The following is a 20,105-nucleotide window of genomic DNA, read 5'->3' as shown; positions in this document are numbered from 1 at the left end:
CTGGCCTACAACCAGCCTTGAATATGAAAATACCTCCACTGTTTTTCCTCCCATTCTTTGAACCATAGCCATCCTTACCAATAAAACCTTATATTCAACCTTGTTGTTCATGGCTGAGAAACCCAACATGAGGGATTTCTCAATAATGATCTTTTCAGGAGACACTATGACCAACCCTACTCTAGATCCTCTTTAATTTGCTACACCATCAACGTATATCCTCCAAGGTAAAGGCTCTTGCAGGGAGACCACACCAACTGATTTCCCATCCATGCACTACTTTTCCTTATCCTCTTCCATTAGGGACTTAGTGAACTTGGCCACCAAATCTACAAGAACTTGGCCCTTAATGGACATGCGAGGTATATACTTGATATCAAAGGCTCCTAGGATCATTCCCCATTTTGCAATCCTCCCTGTATAATCAGATTTCCGAAGCAGCGATTGAAGTGGTAGTTAGGTTAGGACCACGATGGTGTGAGCTTGAAAGTAATGAGGGAGCTTTCAGGTAGCATGTACCACAGCCAAGATGGCCTTCTCCAATGGTAGATAACGCACCTCGATTTGCTTACATAGTAAACCGGTTTTTGTACCCCATCATCAACCTGTATTAGTACCAAGCTCACCGCATGAGGTGCTACAGCGGTGTAAGCAAATAACACCTCGTCGTCCTCTAGTCGGGATATAATAGGTGGCCGAGAAAGATATTCCTTCAATTGCTAGAAGGCTAAGATACATTCCCTTCCATTTATGCAATAACTGGAAGAAGGGCCTGCACCTGTCTGCTGGCCGAGAAATGAATTGATTCAAAGCAGCAGCCATTCTTGTCAACTTCTGGAATTATTTGGGATTCCGAGAAGGTTGTAGATTGTTAATTGCTCTAATTTGATTAGGGTCAACCTCAATTCTGCGATGAGTGACCATATAACCCAAAAACTTGCCCAAGCCGAAGCCAAAAATGCACTTAGAAGCATTTAGGCACAATTTGTGTTTCCTCAATATTTCAAAAATATTCCCAAGGTCATTCACATGTTCGAACTCTACTTTACTATTCACCACCATATCTTCTATGTAGATCTCAATAGTTTTTCCCAGTTGAGATTCAAACATTCTGGTCATCATCCTCTGATAGGTAGTCCCTACATTTTTTAATCCAAGGGCATCACTTTATAGTGGTATTTTCCAGTGGGTGTAACAAAAGCAGTCTTCTCCTAATCGTCCAGAGCTAATGGTATCCGATGATATCCTTGAAAGGCATCTAAAAAGCTCATCCAAGGATGGCCTAAAATTGCATCTACTAATTGATCTATCTGAGGCATGGGGAAAGGGTCTTTTGGGCAGGCCTTGTTCAAATCTGTGAAGTATACATATACTCGCCACTTCCCACTCTTCTTCTTCACCATCATTGTATTGGCCAACCACTAAAGATAAAACACCTCTTTAATGGCCCTAGCCCGCTTAAGCCTGACCACCTCTTCCTTGACGGCATCAAAATGCTCCTTAGATGAGTGCCAAGGTGGTTGCTTTTTGGGGACGACAAATGGATTGATGTTTAGATGATGGCAAATGAAATTTGAGCCCACCCCAAGAGCCTCATAAGAACTCCACGCTAACACATCAATGTTTCTCCTGAGAAATCCATTCAGCTCTTCCTTTTTCTTGAGGGGGCAACTGAACTCCAACCTGGAAGAACTTACCCTCATCATCATCGATAATAACCTTTTCTAACTCCTCATAGCTTGCTTCTTTTACCACCACGTCCGTAGACCGCACTAGCATCCTTGATTGCTATAAGCCCTGCTTGGCAGAAGTCGAGGACTCACCTCTGGCCTGATGTCTAATTGCGGCCACCAAGCACTACCTAGCCATAGACTGGCTCCCAACTAACTCCTCGACTTGATCTTTGATGGATATTTCACCTTCAAGTACAGGGTGGAAAACACGGCCCCCATGACGTGAAGCCAAGGTCTTGCTACAATAGCAATATAGGGGGAATAGGCATATACCACAATGAAGTTCACTTCCACGACTGCTGACCCTGCCTGCATAGGCAATCTAATTTGGCTATTCAAAGAGGCAATCTTCCCATCAAACACTATTAGAGGAGAGTCATAGCAAGTTAGGTCCTCGGACCTTAGTTTCAACCCCCTAAATAGGTCAGGGTACATGATTTTTGCACCGCTACCCTGATCTACCAGCATCCTCTTCACATTATACCCTCCTATCCTGAGAGTAACTACTAGGGCATTATCATGTGGCTGCGAGGTTCCAACTTTGTCCTCATCAGAAAAGCTCAAAGTAGGTCGGACCTCCACTCTAATCCTCTTCAAATCAGGGGGCAAGTCTTCTGTAAATGGCCGAGCTACAGACATCATCCCAGATGGCCGAGAATTAGTCCTTCCTAGAGCAGCAAGAATGACATTAATCATACCTAAAGGTGGTCTTGTAGAAGTATCCCTCTAAGCTATCGACCTTGCCTGACTACCCTGCCTATTGGGCTAATACAGGAATTGCTTCAAATGACTCCACAATGTCCTGCAATATTCTGTAGTGTGCCCCCGCTTTTGGTGGTATTGGCAGTGAAGGCTTTGGTTGAGTTTTGTGGGATACGGTCCATGAGCTGACACACACTCCTAACTGGTTTCTTGGTCAAAGACTTTCTCAAATCATACTCGGCAAGCAAGCCAACCTTGAAAGTCCTTATAGCCACGTCATCAAAGTTCTCATCTATCTCGTTAAACATCTCCCAGTATCTGTCAGAATATGTTTTCAGGGTCTCCCCTTCTCGCATGGTTATAGACAGCAGAGAATCCAAGGGTCGAGCAACCCTACTACAAGTCACAAAACGGGCCCCAAATGCCCTAGTGAGCTCCTTAAAGGAGTTAATAGAACCTCCTCTCAGACCGTCAAACCATCTCATTCCCACAGGCCCCAAATTGGATATGAACACTTTGCACGTCAAGGCCTTATTCTTGGAGTGAACAACCATTCTCTGGTTAATGTGGCTAACATGCTCTACAAGGTCTGTTTTGCCATTATACATGGTGAATGTTGGCTGAGTGAACCGCCAAGGAAGTTTTCCTCCTTCAATTCTATGCGTAAACAGTGATTTAGAAATCTGGTTAAGAGCCCTGCTCATAGCATCATTGCCCAAACCTCTACGAGATGGACTCTTACTCCTCCGCTTATAATGATGGTCCTCACCGTGTGAAAAAGACTCACTGGAAGGAGTCCTGGACCTGGGCCTATAGCTATCATCTTCATCATCAAAAAAAGAAGGGTCAGAATTTAAGGGAGTCCTTCTCCGTCGCTCACAGCCAACCTCCTTCACAAACGGTCAATTTCAAGCTGCATGCTTCTAGTATTCTCTTCATGAGAGAGGTGACTTTCACCTCGAGACTAACTCTTACTAGCATGCGTAGTATGCACATTAACCTCCCTGTCCTTCCTTCGCTTAAGGTTGAGGAATGATCTTGTCGTTGGGAACCAACAAACTCCTCTTGATTCTACCCTGAACCTACCATAGTTGGATGTTGAACTCACTAAAGCTCTAGTCTTCCCACAGATGATGCCAATTGTAGATGCGGGTTTTGGATCCTAAGCCCAAAAGGTAGATGGATTAAGCCCTAAAGAGCCCAATTCAATGAATTTGTAAAGAGTGGGCTAAAAATTAGGCTTCAATGAATTGGACAACACTCATAATGGACTAAAGAAGGTGAGAAAGTAAGGAAAAACAATGAAAAAACAAGTTGTGCAAAGAAATTCTTCCTCAGCAGTGTCCGAGGAGAGTAGTTCTTGGATATATATTTCTTTTAGACTTGGTTACAATTACAGTTCTTAGTGCTACAGTGTTTTTTCTTTTTGCAATTATCAAATAATCCCCCTGTAATGAGACTATTCTCCTTTATATTACCCCCCCTCCCCTTGCTCTATCTCAACACTCCACGTGTAGATCAAATGGCTGGCTCTTGTCTTTGTCCCATCAACACCTTTCTGAAACTTTTAAAGGTAGCTGTAAGGCTAAACATCACTGTTCAGGTATCACTTCCACATTAATACTGCTAGAGAGTTAGCTACAGAGCATTTAATGTGGTGGTAGCAGCTTTCCCTCAGATATTTCTTACCTTCCCTTGGTCTCATTCCTTCCTGATGCTTATCCTTAATAGTGGAACTACTCGGAATGTTGCTCTTGATGGCAGGTCAACCCTTTTGACCTTTGCACCATCAAAGCTAAGGAGGCATTTGTCCTCGGACCACCTTTCTGAACTCTCATGACTAGTCACCTTCCTCCATTCACTAGCCCGCCCTTCTACATCGATGTTTACTTGTCCTTGGATTGCTAAGTGTTTCTAAAAATGCAAATTAATTGTTGAAATGATAAACTTGGAGGCTAAACAATTTTTTTGGTAATAAAATATGATATAGGTTATACTGGCCCAAAGCCCCCAAACTAACAAGCCAACAACCTATGAATTGGTATTCTTTTAAAAGAGAGTTTACACATCCTTTTGTGTCCTCTCTCTTTCCTGTTCTAATAAAATTATTTACTGGAAAAAAAAAATCATTAGTAGGTCAAGAAGCCAATTCCAATAACTAAACCTAGCAGGAAAATCAGGATTTGGGAATTGAAAGGGAGAATCAAGGTTCAAGAACATAATCCTATGGAAAACAACCCCATCCCCTCCCCCCCCCCCCCTTCCCCCAAACCAAAAAAACAAACCCAAATTGTCAATTTTCTCAACAACAACAACAACAACAACAAAAAGACCCAAATAGTCAAAAAAACCATTAAAGTTATTAGAAATTTATTAGCAATGGTCATGACAATCATATAACACTCAAACCACATATAAATTGCTTTTATTTGGATTTTACAGAACTTAATCACAGTGGAAAGAGTTATCCTAATGCCAACTAGGATGATAGGATTGAGAATCATTGGAATTCTTCCCAACAGTGTCAAAATAAGAGAACCTTGAAGAAGAGACTAGCTCCTTCAAGCTTTCTTCTCCACTGTATTTTCATATAGATTTTTTTTTTTTTTTTTGAAGAAATATTTACAATCAACAAAAAATACCTTACCTAAAATAAAATATAATAAAGATTTAAAAAAAAAAAAAAAATCATCTACACATACTAAGATCTAATGGCTGTGGTATTTAAAGAATATTTGCATAATGCAACAGAGAAGGCCATTATCATACTGTCTCTGCTAATATTTCTTTCTCTATTTCATTTTCTTTTTTAATATTTGGTACATTCTGCTAGTATGACCATATAAGGCATCATCATTCTGTCTTTGTTTGTGTAGAGTAAATGACAATGGACTACTCAAATAAATCAGAGATTGATAGCTAACCACAAGGCATGGAATGGGGCATGTGTATCCCAACCCAATTATTGGCACAAGTTAATCTTCATCATTCACAATTCAACAAATTAAAAATAAATCATTACCACTAGAGATGTTATTGTTGGCATCTATGATGCGCTCCACGAATAGCAGGACTTGCTCATGTTGACAAGGAAACTCCTGGAAATTTCTTACCTGAAAAAAAAAAATAATAAATAAAATCTTTTAGTTTTGGAGACACTCCCTTGACAATGCCTCGGCGCAAAAATGGCACATGTTTCCTACCAAAAATATTCTCTATCTTTAGAAACCATTCCACCTCACATTGATTCACTAGAAAGATTGCAACAGCTGATCGAGTAGTTCTTCCCATTTGATGGATATAATCCTTTGGGCCACTTTAATTAGCAAAGCAGAAGATATAACAAGCAGAAAAAAAAAATACTAACATAAATCTTTCAGTAATATATCATATGTATAAAATTAAACACAATTACAAGAGTGGGAGTCTGGATGCATGATTTCAATTATTTTTAAGTAATAAAATTTTATTGAATTCAAGGAAATACTTCATCACATAGAATGTGTGCGCAAAATACAATAAAAATTACACCATCAAATAACTACATGCCGAAAAACGGAATCAATAAAGTTTACAACAGTATTTGATCACTTGTGCCTATAATTCAGGCCACTCCGAACAACAATATCAAAAGGTTAAATTTCAGGTCATGCATGATTTACAGAAAATGTAACAAACCCAAAATTCAGAAGATTATCAAGGAAATAATTCAAAGAGAGGATAACAGTTCTAACAGATGAAACTTCCATATGAATGCAGGAAAACATCTTGGAGGCACCCTATAAAGTTGTGATTTACAACTATATTTTATGTTGGCTTTATTCCATGACAAAAAGTGTTGTAATTGCTTTAATTTTGTTCCTTGTATTTTTGTGGGATTTTACTGTATTGGGTTTAGTATTAAGTTGGTGAAGACTCAAGCTTAATTGAAGATCATGTGGATTTCGCGAAAAGCTAATTACCTACGAAGTAGCCACGTGAGAAGCACATAACTGGAAGTTGAAAAGTCATGTCAGGCTATCAGTTTTGCGAGTGTCTCACGGGTAAAGCCTTTCTGCGAGGTAGTCTTGAAACATTCTGCCTAGAGGATTTTAAAAGTGACTTTCTTATCCTTCACCCATACTATATATACCCTCATTACCCACAAAAATTGTAAAGAGGTCATTTGGAGAGAAAAACCCTAGATAGGTTTTCTACAATACAAACACCCATCTTTTAGAGAGAGAGCTACTTATCCTTAGTGAGAAATCATTCTAGCCTCTTCACCTTCCCTCTCCCATTGTCATACCTTGAGAGGAGATTTGTATCCAAACACAACCCACACCTATTCAGAGTGTAGAGAGTGTTTTGGAACTTGGGAATTTTTGGGGATTTGCCAAAAGAAGCTGGTGAGGCTTGGTGGATACAATCGGGCGTATTGCAGGATCCGAAAAGCTAAACAAGACACGTTTTTGAGAAGCCTTGTTGGAGTAGAAGCTTGAAGGGCTTAGGTACATTGGGTAGATTAGGCTTGGAGGGTCTCTTACTATTCGTGTATCCCAATTTATTGTCTAGTGGATCGATTTACCACTTGGAGGGCAGCAGAGAGGTTTTTCGCCGAGTTCTTCGATTTCCTCTTCGATAACACATCTCGGTGTTATCTTATAGTTGCATCTCTCTTCCCTTACTCCTGTGCTTTACTTTTATTATTTGTTGTTCATGTTTATGCACTAAAATAGTATCGGTTGATTGCACTTCATTTACTCTCGTTTTCCGTACTTAGATAAGTTAGAGTAAAAGCAATCTAGCCGTAATTTTTAATTGGGGGTCTAAACAGCTCTTGTGTTTTCACACATTTTTGAGCTTTCACATCCCACACCCACTGTCACAGGCAAGAATTCCAATGAACTATATTGCAAGTTGGTGACAAAGGTTGGAGAGAAGCCTATTTATAAACTTGCTAAAATATGGAAATGAAAACTGGATTGAATTGTGCCTAGTGTATCAAATATAAGGACCAAATAATTTTTAGTAAAGGAAGACGAGATTAAAAAAAGATGGAGAAACATTTTTTTATTAAGTAAAAATATCATTATAAAAGGAAAAGGGACGGGCACAAAGAATGTGAACAGTCCCAAATCAAGGAAAACAAATCACAAAGAGAGAGAAAATAAGAAATCAAGAAAGGACATCGAATGAATGCCCCCTTGAGCCACACATCTAGTTGTACAAGGATCTCAATATGAGCTCTTTAATTACAAAGGTAAGACACTCCACCCATCAAAGATCGTCCTATTTCATTCATACCACAAAATCCACTTGACACAAAGAGGTGTGGCTTTCTACACCTAAGATAGTCGGTGTTGCTGAAAACGGCTTTGCCAGCACTCCAAAAGATCAAGCAATGACTTTTTTTTTTTTTTTAAGTTATATGAACCTATAATTGTACCACTGCATGCATACAATAATAGGTTCATATATATTAGCAATGATTATTACACAATGTGTACATACACATAAGAACAGGATTTCATAATTATAAATTGAGATCATTACAAGATGTGTATATATATGAAAGTGTATTATAAAACGTGTCACGTGTGCAACAATAATTAACCAAATTTTACAAGACCTTTTTAGGGGAAGGGAACATGGCCCCCTCACGCTCACATGTTGCTCTGCCAATTTGAAGGTAATTAAATAGAAAATCTATTAATTTAGTGAAATCAATTCTTAAAAAATTCAATTAGATCAAGCATGATCAAAACACGGGGTATACAACTAAATGTAATTTCACTTTAATTTTAAAACTAAATTCTCATGACCAATTGAATGTATAAGTGTAATTTCTAAGGAATTGAAATAGCTAGGAGTTTAAATTCACAAGACTCTTCAATTCTCAAGAATCAAAACTCTTGCCAACTGAACAGTAATCTACTTGGCCTAAAAAAGGCCGTTATTCATAAAATTCTTTCATAACATGTCTAAAATAGAAAGTCTAAGAGTGTATTTGGTTGGGTTGAAATGATAGAGGGGGAGAGAAAATGGGAGACAAGGGTGTTTGCTTGGAGGAAGAGAAAATGGAGGTGGGGGAGTTTTCTCCCAAGCCCATCATTTAAAAGAAAAAAGTTTTCTCCCCAATTTGGGAAGAAGACTAGAGAGAAAAGTGCAGAGGGAGTGGGTTTGATGTGAAATTACTCATCTACCTTTTCCTTATTTATTAATTTAATGTTACTGTTGCTACCTGCTACGTTACTGTCTTTCTTTTTTTCCTACTTTTTTTTTTATTCAGGTATAATAGTGCACAAGTTTTTTTTTTTTTTTTCCCTTTTCCGAGGTAAACTTTTTATCCTTTTTTCTTTATATTTTTTATATCAGATGCAACTTCTTATTATTATTATTATTATTATTATTATTATTATTATTATTATTTGCTATTTTTTTTTTTGAGATAAAAGTTAGAATTTGCTAGATATTTTAATAGTTGTGTTAATTTGTAGTAATTAAAAATAAATAAATTTCTGTAAACTATTAAAAAAAATTGTTTTTTATGTACTAGGAGCATGAGAGTAAATTTATACAGATTATATTTTCTATTCTCACACTTTTCTACTCAATCAAATAAAAGCGTTTTTTATCTCTCCACTTTTCCATTCCCTCGACCAAAAACACGAAGGGAAAAAAAAATCATTTCTATCCACCCACTTTTCTACTCCCTCTTTATTTTCTATCCTCCCAACCAAACAAACCCTAAGTGAGAAAGACTGAGAGAGAAAGAGAGGTTTCACTCTTGAGAAGAAAACATCAAAGAATAGAAAGGGAATTGTGGTGGCGAAGTGTATGGGTGTTCGTGGTGCGGTGCGGTGCGGTGCGGTTTTGGGCCATTTTTTGCATTTTGCGATGAGGTTTAGTTAAAATCATAATTGCACCGCACCTTGTTTTTGCGGTCACATGTGCGGTGCGGTGCAGTGTGATGCAGTTTAGAGTTTAGCCAAAACCATAACCGCACCGCACCTCATTTTTGCGATCACATGTGCGATACTATGTATAAGATGCGGTTTGAAATCGGTATATTTTTCAAATTTTGGGCTTTTCTTACTCAGCCCAAAAATATTTTTTCCCTTTTTTTGGGCCAAGTTTTAAATTATTGAGCTAGTTTTTCTTTATTTTGGGTTGGCTTTTCTAGTCAACACTTGCTAGGGTTATTAAACTTTTTTTATTTTTGAAAACTAGGGTTATTAAACTATTAATAATATATTTAATATTAAAAATAAATAAATATATTAATATATAGAGAGGGTGTGGTGCGGTGCGGTTTGTGCGGTTTTCTTATTATAAAACCGCAAACCGCACTGCACCATGCGGTGTGGTGCAGTGCGGTGTACTATTACTTGCGGTGCGGTGCGGTTATGCCATTTTGCAGGCAGTTTTGGTGCGGTTTTTGCGGTTTGTGCGGTTTATGCAGTTTGGTGAACACCCCTAACGAAGTGTGAGTTTTATATCAGATCATAAATGGGTTAGGTATGATGTCTATCCTTAAATCAAGTAGTTTCTTATATATATTAATGGGGAAAAAGTATATTCACTCCTCTATGTTTGGGATAGTTGACAATTCCTCCCCTTGTCTTCAAAACCAACCAATTTTCCTCTTTATGTTTGGGAAATTAGCAAATACCTCTAATTCATTATTTTTTAGTTAAATCCAATAATATTACAATGATTACAAATGCAGTCTATGAAAACAACAGTGCAATCCTTAACTTTTTTCCCTTCCTTTATAATTTCTTCAAAATTTTTTGATAGATTTAACTAAAAAATGTAACAAATTGAGGGTATTTGCTCATTTTCCAAACATTAAGGGGAAATTGGTTGGGTTTCAAAGATAAAAGAGTAAATTGTGAATTATTCCAAACATAAAGGGGAAAATGTTTTTTCCCTAATATTTACAATGATTACAAATGCAATCTATGAAAACAACAGTACAATCCTTAACTTTTTTCCCTTCCTTGATAATTTCTTCAAAATTTTTTGATAGATTTAACTAAAAAAGGTAACAAATTGAGGGTATTTGCTCATTTTCCAAACATTAAGGGGAAATTGGTTGGTTTCAAAGATAAAAGAGGAAATTGTGAATTATTCCAAACATAAAGGGGAAAATTTTTTTTCCCTAATATTAATTAATTGTCATACCCTAGACGTGTCGTACCCTTATTTTTTCTAAAATTGCCGTACCCCAGACGTGTTGTACCCTTATTTATTTTTCTAAAATTGCCATACCCCAGACGTGTCGTACCCTTATTTATTTTTCAAAAATTGCCGTACCCCTTACCCGTATTGGTGTTGGTATCCATGCAACTTAGGCAAAAGCAAAAGCCCAAATGTAGAATCTTAAGTCTAGAGCCCAATTTGGCTAATACATCAGCACGCTGGTTGCATGGTGTTGCATATAATGTTAAAAACTCTTATACCTCTTGTACTGATCTTGCCTATGCCTTGATGTTCTAAGAGAACATTTCGCAAGCACCTGCCAAGCCTTGTATTATATACTGAAAACCCGCAAATATCATTCTGCCCACGCAGAGAGCTTATCAATTATCATCCCATTACAAACATGAAACAACCAGCACAGTCGCCAAAAAAAAAAAAAATTTTATCGTATAATTTAAAGTACTACACAAAATTAAAATTCTTATTTCTGGAGATTTATAATTCACTATTGCTAACGATTGGTACGTTCGATTGGCTGTGGTTCAAGACTCCCATATGTCGAATTGCAGAGCGCAAACACACACAGTAATGAAAAGTTGATGAGCTTCCTATAAAAAAAATGGATTTTTATATTTATTTATTATTTTAAGAATGACATATTTGATATTTGTGACTTTAATTTAATATATTTTTTTTTTCCTGGGGATAGTAACGGCAGTCCAAAAGTTTATCATCAAATTGGCTGATACGGCAGTCCAAATGTCCAATGGATAGAGTTTAGTTTTAACTCATATACTCAAAAACAAAAACAAAAAACAAAAAAAAAAATCAAAAACAAAACAAAACAAAACTCGATAAATCTCATAAAAAAATTAAATTGAAATTTCAAGGGGTAAAATTCAATCACCCCCAAACTTTAGGAGCTAATTTGCAATTTACCCTTAATATATATATAAAGAATTGAGTTCAAGTTACACTTGGTGTAACTTTAAGTAATGTTATACCATCTAAAAACATTATTATTATTTTATGTGTGTTTTAATAAGTATTACTATTTACTTAAAAAAAAATAGGGATGTTTATCTCATATTAGTTGTGTGTGTCTAATGTTCACTGTTTATAACTACTGATGAGGTGTAAACTCGTCAGTCGTAGTAGGCAGATGGAACTCCCCGTCAGCACCTGGGTATCTTCAAAAAGGGGGTCACCGGTGTGGTGCCTGCCACAACGCCTTCAATGCCAAAGTTAGAACAATAAAGCAATTCACAGGACTAGAAAGTAATAAGTATTTTCTTAGAGTCTCAGTATCTATGTACCTTATGCAGCCAATGTGAGGACTTTATATATGTGAGCCTGACTGCTAGCCGTTGGGGTGTTAATGCCTCTTTTTTGTAACGCCTCCAGCCCAATTATGGGGTTTTTATTAGGCTCCAACGGTCTGTTTTGCTGGTTTCGTAACTGCCCAGGTTATTTGCTGGCACCATTGAATGACTTTCTTTTCCTCGTCGGTGATGGCTTGTTCGTCGTCAGGGGTGACCTCGTCAAGGTAATGTGTTCTCGTCATTCCCATCAGTTGCCCCCCAGGTTCTGTGGTCGTCAGTGACGTGTCATGAGGGCCACAGAAGGTGAAAAGTTTCTTTTCTTGAGTTGTTTGTGACGCTTGGGGTTTCGTTTCGAATTTAATGTGTGATGGCGGTGCAGTATGGAACGCGGTCACGTGGCATATGCTAATTGAGGGTATTGATGGCATGACCCTTGGGTTTCCCGCTACTTTTCAGTTTCCTTGGGTTTTTGGTTTTAAAGACTTTTCTTTTTCCTTCATTCTGGTTTTTCTTTCTTCTCCTACTCCGAGTGTTTGTCTCTTTTGCTTGTTTCTGCCATCATTCCGATTCTGCTCTGGTGACTTTGACCTTGCTCCAGTGACGAATTTCTCCGGTCTCAACTGTTCCGTTTTCCAAGGTACGCTACTTCTTCGATTTCTCAACTTTTTTCTTCAAGGTCCCTTTACAAATCCCTGATTTTTTTTTTTTCTTGTACTTTTGTTGTTTTTGTGTTTGATATTTGGACATTTAGGATTGGGTATCCCTTTTCATGGTTAGTTCTTCTGAGGTTTGGGTAGCTTGCCCCTCAGTTTCTTTCTTTTTTGCTCGCTTAGGGGCGGCTTTGGGTGTTTCCGGGGACTTTTTTCCTTTGATTGGGGAGTATCTTTTTGAAGGTAGTGGGTTGAGTGTGGTTTTAGGGGAGCTATCTCCAATTTTAAGCCGGTCATTGGCTTGGTTTGAGAGAGGTACGAGGAGGATGTCGGAGGTGAGATCCAGTGAATTAGACACTGGGCTGTCGTCTAGCAGCGGCCCGGTCGAGGGTGATACAGCCGTTTCCACCCCTCGTTAGGTTAGGGCTTTTTACGCTCTCAACGAGGAGTGTGGACTAGATGCTGACACAGTGGCTAGGTTTAAGGACAGGTTCCAGTTCCTTGTACGGGTCCGTGTTCGTCGGCCTGGTCCTGAGGATCGGGCCTGCCACTTCTTTCCAGGTGAAGTGTGCTTCTACGAGGCTGCTTTCACTTCTGGACTTAGGCTACCCGTCCATCCTTTGGTGATGGAGCTCCTAGATCATTTTGGCATTGCCCCCGGGCAACTCATGCCTAACTCCTGGAGGATAGTCATCAATTGTATGGAGATTTGGCTGGCTGCCAACAAAGATATGATCAAAGTGAGTGAGCTTGTCCATATCTACCGTTTAAAGGAATCAAAAGAGTATGGGTACTATGAACTAGTCCCTTGGACGAGGAGGACTAGAATCATTAAGGGTTTAGCCTCGTCATTCAGGTACTGGAAGTCACGTTTCATTTTCGTGTCCGGGGATGACTTTGAGACCCCTTCTAGTGAGGCTTGGGGTGATATCCCAAGGTTACTTCGTCAGTGGGGAACCCCAAACTTAGGTGCGTCCATGTTTCTTCTCGTCTGTTTATTTTTGTCTTGCATGTTTGGTCGTCACTAACCACTTGTTCACTTTCTTTTGCAGTTAAAAAAAGCCCCAAGTTGAAGAGCAAATACCAGGGTCGTGTTTAGAAGGCAATCAAATACGCTAAGTCGATTGAGAGTTGGGACGATCTCCTTGACCCACGGACACTTGCTTTCTACTGCTTAGGCCCGAATCCATCTCCCTACGTTTTGTGCAGCATTAGCATCGAGGAGAAGAAGAGTAAGTGTTTACCTCGTCAATACTGACCTTCACTTGCGTACTTTGGATTTCTTAGTCTTTTTTTTTTTTTTTCTTTTTTAGAGATGACGACCAAGTTCAATAAGGATATGTATGCCAAGATGAGGGCCAAGAAGGACGAACCCTTGGCCAGTATTGGCAAGAAAGTAGTTCGTGTGACGAGGAAGGGTCCTTCTGTCGTCCCCTCTGTGGATGCTACTCCCATCGTCTCGGGAGTTGAGGGTACCCGGGTGGCTTCGCCGGCTACTTCAGTTGAGGAGATCCCTACCCCGTCATCAAAGAGGCCGAGACTGTCAGCCAAAGACAAAGAGAAGGAGAGAGCTGGCTCGTCCGTCTTTGATGACGAAGGTGTGGCTGTGGAGCGGGCACATAATGTGGTGAGAGTTGAGGACCTTAAGGTCTTTTCTGGAGTGCCTATCATGTGGTTGCGAGTCAGCACGTCCATAAGATTGTGCAGGTAAGGCTGTTCATGCATTTTCCTTGGTTTCTTCTAACATCAATTTCCTTTTTTTTTTTTCTTTTTTTTTTTTTTTACTGACGCACTTATCTTGCTTCGTCAGGTGTTGGGGGAGAGCCTTCACCTTACTTCTGTGTGTCTCACTCAAGAGGCTAAGGTGGCTTCTTTGACGTCTAGGATAGAGGCTCTGGAAAAGGAGAACTCGACTCTGAGAAAGGACCTCATAGAGTCTATGGACGAGGCTGCCACCTTGAAGGAGAAAGTCAAGGCTCTAAATTCCGATCTTAGGGTCGAGCGTCAGCTGAATCTGGAGAAGGAAGACCAGCTTCAGGCAGCAAAGGAGAAGTTAAAGACAATCGCTGCTAGGTCCGTCGAGGCCTTTCAGCAAACTGAGGAGTATTCCATAGTACTCTTCAACTGGTACTTCAAGGGCTTCGAGCTCCTTCGCAGGTACCTCGTCAAGCACCCTACAGGGGTTGATCTGCCGAATTTGGACTTAGAAGTGGTAGATCAAGAGATGGTTACTGACGAGGCTGCCCAGTCTTCTGTACCTGAAGGTGATGCCCCTGCTGATGACGCCCCTATTGCTGAGAACGTTCCTACTGCTGACGATCCCGTTACTGACGCTCCAGACACCCGAACCTGATACTTAGGAGAGTTTATCTTTTATATTTGCCCGTTGTGTTTTGGGCCCTTTTTGGAGATGTATATATATATTTTTTTTTCTTATTTCTACTTTCAGAACAATGTCTTTTGGCCCTCCATTTTATGGGTCTGTAGGAAGAACAAGGATAATTGCCCTATGTTTTTGGGCTTTTTTATGATTTAATGCTTACCTGCTTTTGTGACTATGCTACTGTCTATGACTATGCACATGTTTGTGATTTAGCATAAACTTCTTAGCATACCTTGTACTTAGCTGGTACTTAGCGCAAATTTCTTAACCTGTGATTTGCTCGTCATTCTTTATCCTTGATGAGGGTTTCTATCCTTCTTCTTTTTCTCCTTGTTCTTTTTCTTGTAGGTTTGTCAGTATCCTTAGTTCGTCGAGTGGGACTTTGCCATTCGCGTAGGCTTTAGGATTATGTCTACATCTCCAGCACGTTTTTTGGGCCTTCGTCAGTGATTTACATCCGTCTTGGCGGAATCTTATCACTTGGCCTCTTTTTTTTTTTCTTTTTTTTTTTTGGTGACTTACATCCGGTTAAGGAATCTCGTCACTTAGGGCTTCGTCAGTGATTCACATCCGTCTCGGCAGAATCTTATCACTTAGCCATTTTTATTTTGGTGACTTACATCCGATTAAGGAATCTCGTCACTTCGGGCTTCGTCAGTGATTTACATCCGTCTTGGCGGAATCTTATCACTTAGCTATTTTTATTTTGGTGACTTACATTCGGTTAAGGAATCTCGTCACTTCGAGATTCGTCAGTGATTTACATCCGTCTTGGCGGAATCTTATCACTTAGCTTTCACATATTTTGTACCCGTTATGAGGGTCGTTAGTAACTTACATCCGTCAAAGCGGAATCTTGTTACTTTAGTTTATCTTATACTTGTTGGCGTTGTCGTCGGTAACTTACATCCGTCAAGGCGGACTCTTGTTACGTTAGTTTGACTTACAATTGACTGGACCTGTCTGCATAAAGACATTAAAGGATAAAATTTTTATTGAATTCAAGAGTAACTGCATTTGTCTATTACATCTACTGGTGGTACTTTTTTAAATGCTCAATGTTCCATGGTCGAGGGAGCCTCTGTCCGTCCATGGTTTCCAGGTGATAACTTCCTTATCTTGAGTAGTGAATGACTCGGTAGGGACCTTCCCACGTAGGACCCAGCTTTCCCTGGGTAGGGTCTTTAGTTGCCGTGGTGGTCCTGCGTAGGACGAGGTCTCCTATGTCCAGTCGTCTGAGTTTGACCCTCTTATCGTAGTATTCGGCCATCTTTTTCTGATACTTCGTCATCTTGCTGGATGCGTTGTCTTTTACTTCGTCCAAATAATCCAGGTTGAGTCGCAGTTCGTCGTCGTTGATCCCTTTGTTGAAAGTTCCTCGCCTGATGCTCGTGACCCCCACTTCGACTGGGATTACTGCTTCTGTGCATAGGTAAGCCTGAAGGGGGTTTCTCCTGTTGGGGTTCTGGCGGTGGTTCTGTAGGCCCACAGGACATTTGGTAGTTCTTCTGGCCAGGCACCTTTCGCATCATCCAGTCTGGTCTTGATAATCTTGAGCAGCGTCCGGTTCGTCACTTCCATCTACCTGTTTGCCTGAGGATGCCCTGGGGATGAGAACTGATTCTTGATCCCAAGGTTTGAATAGAATTCCCTGAAGCCTTGGCTGTCGAACTGCCTCCCATTATCTGATATGATCGTCAAGGGAATCCCGAACCTGCAGATTATATTCTTCCACACAAAGCTCCGGATCCGAGCCTCAGTGATCGTTGCTAGGGCCTCTACTTCAACCCATTTCGTGAAATAGTCAATAGCAACAAGTAGGAATTTTACCTGACCTTTACCTTGGGGCAGAGGACCGACGATATCGATTCCCCACTGTGCGAATGGCCATGGGGAAGCGATAGTCGTCATTCTCTTTGCTGGAAGCCGTTGTACATTCCCGTATCGCTGGCATTTGTCGCACCTCTTGACGATCTCAACAGCGTCCACCTGCATGGTTGGCCAAAAATATCCTGCTCTTACCACCTTGTTTACCAGGGATCTGGAGCCGGCGTGGTCGCCACAAATTCCTCCGTGGACTTCTTCCAGGATGTATCTGGCCTCTTCCTTGTCGACACACTTCAAGTAAGGCATAGAGAAGCCTCTCTTGTACAAGGCGTCATTCAGGATCGTGAACCTGGCTGCTCTCTTTTTGATCTTTTTAGCTTCTTCTGTGTTTTGAGGGAGGCGCCCGTCCTGGAGGAAGGATATTATGGGCGTCATGCAGGTGTCTGTGCTCTGGATGGTGAACGTTGCAACCTCTTCGATACTAGGGTGTTTCTGGACCTCTATCGCCAGGTCCGTGCTAATCCCCCCTTCTTCTAATGACGCTAGCTTTGATACTTCGTCAGCCCCCATATTCTGACTTCTTAGGATCTGCACGAACTCCACTGTATCGAATTCCTGAGTTAGTTGTCTCGTCAGCTTGAGGTATTTCTGCATCCTTTCTTCCTTTGCCTCGTACTCTCCCTTGATCTGTCCGATCACTAGCTTTGAATCACTTTGGATCAACAAGTTTTTAGCACCAAGAGCTTTCCCAAGCCCCAGTCCCGTCAGTATTCCTTCGTATTCAGCTTCATTGTTGGTAGCTGGGAACTTTAGTTGGACCCCATATTTCAGCACTTCTCCGTCAGGGGTGGTTATAACGACCCCTAATCCCCCTTTCTTTTGGGCTGACGAACCATCAGTCTGTATTGTCCATTTATCTACCTCATCAGTAATCCTATCTTCGTCTAGGAGAGTGAATTCTGCGATGAAGTCCGCCAGAGCTTGCGCCTTGATCGCTGTTCTTGGATGTTACTCGATGTCAAATTGACTAAGTTCAATTGCCCACTGGACCATTCTCCCTGCTGCTTCTGGCTTGTTCATTGATTTCTTAATTGGTTGGTCCGTCATTACAAGAATGGGATTTGACTGGAAATATTGCCTGATCTTGCGCGAGGCTACTATTAGTGCAAACGCAATCTTTTCGATCCTTGGGTATCTGGACTCAGCTCCTTGGAAAGCTTGGCTGACGTAGTAAACCGGGAGCTGCTTCTTGCCTTCTTCTCTAATCAAAACTGCACTTACTGCCGAGGCTGACACTGCCAGGTATAAGTATAGGTTTTCTCCTTCTTTGGACGGGTTTAGGAGAGGTGGACTACTCAGGTAATGCTTTAACTCTTGGAACGCCGTTTCGCACTCGTCGGTCCAGGCAAAAGCCTGCTTCAAGGTCTTGAAAAAGGGTAGGCATTTGTCTGTAGCCCTAGAGACGAACTTGTTTAAAGCCGCTATCCTTTCTGTGAGTTTTTGAACATCCTTGACGGTTTTGGGTGAGGCCATGTCGATGATAGCTCGTACTTTCTCTAGGTTTGCTTCTATTCCTCTCTAGGACACCATGAATCCCAGAAACTTCCCCGAGGCTACCCCAAAAACACACTTACTTGGATTCAACCTCATCTGGTGTTTTTTGAGGGTTGCAAAAGTTTCCTTCAAGTCGTCTAGATGTGCAAGCTCTTCCTTGCTCTTGACAAGCATATCGTCCACGAAAACCTCCATGTTCCTGCCAATCTTGTAACAGTAGAGTCCTTGACTTGTGATGAAGGCGGTCTTCTCCTGGTCTTCTTCAGCCATCTTTATCTGGTTGTACCCTGAGAAGGCGTCTATGAACGTCAGTAACTTGTGCCCGGCTGTGGAGTCCACGAGCTGGTCTATTCTTGATAGAGGGAAGCTGTCCTTTCGGCATGCCTTGTTCAGGTCGGTGAAGTCTACGCACATCCTCCATTTCCCGTTTGCTTTCTTTACCAGGACGACGTTGACGAGTCATTCAGGATAATACACTTCCCGGATGAATCCAGCCGTCAAGAGTTTGGTAACTTCCTCTGCAACTGCCTGATCTCGTTCTGGAGCGAAGGTTCTTTGTCGTTGCTGAACGGGCTTCCGTTCTGGGTCCACATTCAGCCTGTGCTGGATGACTTCTGGAGATATGCCCGGCATGTCCTCATCTTTAAGAAACCTTATGAGTCTTGTTCTCATCTCTGGTCTCAACGTCGTCCCTATTTTGGTCGTCTTGTTCACATTTCCTTCTACCAATTCCACTGTTTCCAGGGCCTCTATCCCGTCTTCCTCTTTTTCTTCAATCATCCATGTGTGGTTCTCCTTTCCAGCTAGGACAGCTTGATAGCATTCTCTTGCCAGGACTTGATCACCCTTCACTTTACCAACGCCATTATTTATTGGGAATTTCACTTTCAAACAGTAGGTTGATGTCGCCGCCTTCCACTTGTTGAGGGTGAGCCTCCCAATGATGACATTGTAGGATGAGGGACAATCTACCACCAGGAAGTCTACTTGTTTGGTCAACTGTATTGGGTAGGTCCCTGCCGTCACTGTCAGCGTCACTATGCCTCTGGGGTAGACCCTGTCTCCACTGAAACTGACGAGTGGAGAGTCAAAAGCGTGAAGTCTTTTTGGATCTAATCTCAGTTGCTAGAAGGTTGGGAAGTAAATGATGTCTGCAGAGCTTCCATTATCAACGAGGATTCTTTTGGTACTGAACCTTTCTATATTCAGCATTATGACCAGGGGATCGTTGTGGGGCTGCTTCACTCCCATGGCGTCTCCTTCACTGAAAGACATGTCCTGGTATGTTCGTCGGTGCTTGGACGGAGGTATGGCGTGGACGCTGTTCACCTGTCTCTGGTATGCCTTTTTGAGTGATCTAAATGATCCTCCTGAGAATGGTCCTCCTGTGATCGTGTTTATCTCCCCGATCACCTTGTGTGGAGACTAGGACGGACGGTCGTCATCCCGGGAGAAGGATTCATGCTGGATTTTATTGTCGTCCCTGAACTTGCTATATTCTCCTTTCTTTACATACTTCTGTAATTTCCCTTTCCGTATTAACTCCTCTATTTGCTCCTTTAGATCTCTGCAATCCTCTGTGTGGTGGCCGTAGTCTCTATGGAACCGGCAATACTTGTTCTTGTCACGGACATTGGGGGATGAGTGTAATGGCCTGGGCCATTTGAGATAATGCTCGTCCTTGATCTGCGTGAAAATTTTGTCAACAGGCATAACCAGAGGAGTAAATCTTACCGTTCGAGGATTT

General features: G+C 41.0%; 2 protein-coding genes across 2 annotated transcripts; both read right to left on the bottom strand.

The window, feature by feature from the left end:
* Positions 1 to 2,515: 2,515 nt before the first annotated feature.
* Positions 2,516 to 3,139, bottom strand: LOC115963569. The gene has a single exon (XM_031082622.1). The coding sequence runs from the start codon at positions 3,137 to 3,139 to the stop codon at positions 2,516 to 2,518; it is 624 nt and encodes a 207-aa protein (XP_030938482.1).
* A 12,952-nt stretch (positions 3,140 to 16,091) lies between these two features.
* Positions 16,092 to 18,337, bottom strand: LOC115963565. Its single transcript, XM_031082615.1, has 3 exons — positions 17,943 to 18,337; positions 16,808 to 17,804; positions 16,092 to 16,454 (listed from the first exon to the last, which is right to left on the bottom strand). The coding sequence occupies exons 1-3, from the start codon at positions 18,335 to 18,337 to the stop codon at positions 16,092 to 16,094; spliced, it is 1,755 nt and encodes a 584-aa protein (XP_030938475.1).
* Between the last annotated feature and the right edge of the window lie 1,768 nt (positions 18,338 to 20,105).

This window comes from Quercus lobata, chromosome 2, assembly GCF_001633185.2.
Source record: "Quercus lobata isolate SW786 chromosome 2, ValleyOak3.0 Primary Assembly, whole genome shotgun sequence".
NCBI lineage: Eukaryota > Viridiplantae > Streptophyta > Magnoliopsida > Fagales > Fagaceae > Quercus > Quercus lobata.
Note: the sequence above shows the minus strand (reverse complement) of the source record. Positions and strands in the feature narration are given on the sequence as shown.